This window comes from Belonocnema kinseyi, chromosome 8 (genome assembly GCF_010883055.1).
Source record: "Belonocnema kinseyi isolate 2016_QV_RU_SX_M_011 chromosome 8, B_treatae_v1, whole genome shotgun sequence".
NCBI classification, from domain to species: Eukaryota; Metazoa; Arthropoda; class Insecta; order Hymenoptera; family Cynipidae; genus Belonocnema; species Belonocnema kinseyi.
In genome coordinates, this window is record NC_046664.1 from 79,125,226 (window position 1) to 79,128,577 (window position 3,352).

Here is a 3,352-nt window from a genome sequence, read left to right on the forward strand (position 1 = left end):
TAATGCAAAGATTCTTTATAACGAAGTATTAATAAAGAGATCTCAAAAAAATGGAAAACTGTGACGAGAAACCAAAGACTGTCCGGGAACTAGAATTATGTGTTCAGCGTGAAATCGCCAGCGAGGACTGCTATTCCGCTCTTAATCCCTGTTATGTTATTCTTCGTAAGTTACTTAATATATATAATAAGACTATGGCAGAAAGGTGATCTAAGACTGAGATTAGCAGAACTAACATCATTGATAACAATAATTCAGTCCAAGAAGAAGATCTTGTGCTTATAGAGGTTGAGACAGGACCTAATTCTGATGTACAAGTATCTCTTCTACCCAACCCTCTCTATAACCCCCCGCCCCACCCTGTTCTCCCATCAAGGCTGGAACCCTTAGAAGGGGGCGACAAAGAACAGGGCCCCCTACGAACCCCTGACAGAATCATAATGCTACAGCGAATGTGAGTCGATGGTTAAAAACGAACAACTAGAACACTGTGATTATTTTACAGCTAACGTCCATGATACTACCCTCGCGTTATGGGGTAGTGCAACTGGTTCTGGCGGAGAAGAACTAGAAAGAATAAGCTTACTCATGGCTCTCATATCGTGTTACGAGGGACCAGCGTGTATTATGAATCGTGGACACAAATCTGACTTCTGCATAGAAGTCAAGAAATCATTAGATCAACTAGAAGGACATAAAGATGTTGCTCAGATGCAAAAGGAACGCATGATCAAGAATAAAATACTCTAGTAACTGACGGAGACAAAAGTACTCATAAGATAAAGCGAACATCACTTATTCAAGGAGCCATACACCGGAACAGAAAATGGGCGGTCGCACTGGTTCGCGCAGCTGATGGAGGATACATAAGTCAGAGTAGGCTTTCACTCTGGGCTAAGGAGATAAGTGTATGAAAAAAGATCTGGCGCGGGGTGATGTGCACCCGCAATACACGTACGTAATACAAGTACGCAACACACGCACGGCGACTCACGCTAGTCTTTGTTTTATACCTATATACATTATAAATATATAATATAGAGCAAACATATGTTAATAATATATAAGCGCGTGAAAATAAATATTTTTTACCTGGATGTTTACTTCTACAGGGATCGAATAATTTCCAGATTCTCCTGATTCAAACAGGTGCTCAAGTCTCAACAGAACGTTTCCATCTTTCCAGGGCTCTAAAGTAAGGATGTGAACGTTGGGAGGCAAAGTTTTCGTCAGACCAGAACTCTGTATAAACAAATAAAAAAATAAATAAATACAAAAAATACTTTAAAAACGCTACCGATTTGGGAAGAAAATACTATTAGTATTAGTGCATAAATTGATTTTCAGAAGACAATTATCAATCGATTCGAACTTTTTTCAAAAAGAAAGTTACTAAAATTTTGCATTTTGCTTTGATTCAGTCAAACATACCTGAAAAACTGGCAGCAACTATTCAAAAAAAATCCAATTGCAATGCAGATGTTAAAAAATGTATTGAATTTGTTATTAACAAATTAGTTGATGAAAATGGTTTCTTCGGGATTGGTGGCGCTTGGTCACTTGATTCGCACTAAATTTGAAGTATTAATGGACCAAAAGAGTTTTTTAATTGAATTAATAACAGCAAACAAATAATTTTTAAATTTAACAGCAATTTTTATAAACAAATATCCACATCAGGTATTTTTGAGGGATAATTAATGTTCTTTTCGGTTAAATCGATCATATGTTACTTGCAAATTAAACCTAAGTGCCATATTTGGTCACTAAATAATACTTAATAATTGTTTAAATTATCTTAATTAACAAATGCACTATTTGCCTATTTTAGGAGGTATAGACTTCATTTTTTCGTTGCAATTAACTCTAAATAACTAACTTCTAAATTTTTATAAGAAAATTTTGATTACAGTAAACAATTTCTCATTATAAACAACAGTTTTTAAACCAATTTTTATGATTTCATAAATCTATAAATGAAATACCGCTTTTTTCAAGGAACTTACAGCCAGTTCTTTACTAATGATTCTTTTGCTACGAAACGATAACATTTGATGATTGTTTACATAAAATTAATTAGCAAATAAATTATTTGGCTATTTTTTATCATTTAAACTTATTTTTGTTTGTGTAATCAACTGTTAATAACGCTTTTTTAAAATTATTTCATAACGATCCGCTATTTTTATTTTTAAAAACCCCCACTTGTGAAATACTTGTTAAACTCCTATATGATATACCGTGTATAACCATGTTAATTAAATTATTAACAGAAATAAAAATAGTGGATCATTATCGAACTACTAAAAAGTAAAAAAATGTGTTATTAATAGTTTATTAAAAAAAACAAGTTTGAATCTTGAAAAATAGCCAAATAATGAATTTGTTCATTAGGTTTGCTTAAACAATGATCAAATGTTATCTATTCATAAAAAACTCGTTGCTAAATAACTAACTGTTGATTCTGTGAAAAAGTGGTATTTTATTTATCAGTAAATAAAATGAATAAAATCTGTTTCAACAATTGTTGTTTACAATTAAAAAATTTTTAATGTCACTAAAATCTTCTCAAACATTCAGAAGTTAGTTATTTACAGTCAATTGCATTTAAAAAAATCGAGTTGTTACTTCCAGAAATAGCCAAATAGTGCATTTGTTAATTAAGGTAGCTCGAATAATTATTAACTTTTATTTGGTAGTCCAATATGATACTTAGGTTTTATATCCAAGTAACATGTGATCGATTCCATAGAAAAAACTTTAATTATTCCATTAAAAATACCTGATATGGATATTTATTTGTAAAAATTGCTTTTAAAAAAATAAAATATTCATTAACTTCTATTGATTCAACTAAAAAAGTCCGTTTATTCATAAATTGTTCAAATTTAGTGCAAATCAAGAGACGAATAGCCGCCACTTCCCACGAAACTATTTTCATTCACTTATTTGTTTATAAAAAATTTAAATTTTTTTATAACATTTGCATTGCTATTGTACATCTTTTTTGGATAGTTGCTTTCTAGTCTAGGAGCAAGGGGGGTTTTTGTGGCCCTTCAATGTCCGTGAGGGAACCTAAGTTATTTTTATGTGTTTTGGCCTCCTGAATCCGATTTTCGAAGATGCCAAGCCGTAAGTGGTCAAATTAAAAAGTTATTAACAAATTAATTGTTTAAACGCTCATAACTTTTTACCTATTTAAGGTACAGGGCCCTGCGATATATCAAATGATCCCAAATTTAATAAAAAGTAAGCTCGTTTTTTCAAATTGAAAAAATGTTTATTAGAACCAGAGATTTTGCAAATAAACCAAGGAAAACCCACGCGAACGGAAAATTTCATTGTTTAAAAG

The 3,352-nt window shown here is 31.7% G+C and overlaps 1 protein-coding gene across 1 annotated transcript in view; it reads right to left on the reverse strand.

The window, feature by feature from the left end:
* LOC117177947 (lysosomal alpha-mannosidase-like) overlaps nucleotides 1-3,352 on the reverse strand; it is a 57,425-nt gene that overhangs the window by 6,825 nt on the left and 47,248 nt on the right. The window contains exon 16 of the mRNA XM_033369076.1: nucleotides 1,093-1,242. Within this exon, the coding sequence (XP_033224967.1) occupies nucleotides 1,093-1,242 (150 nt within the window). The remainder of the gene's footprint in view (nucleotides 1-1,092; nucleotides 1,243-3,352) is intronic.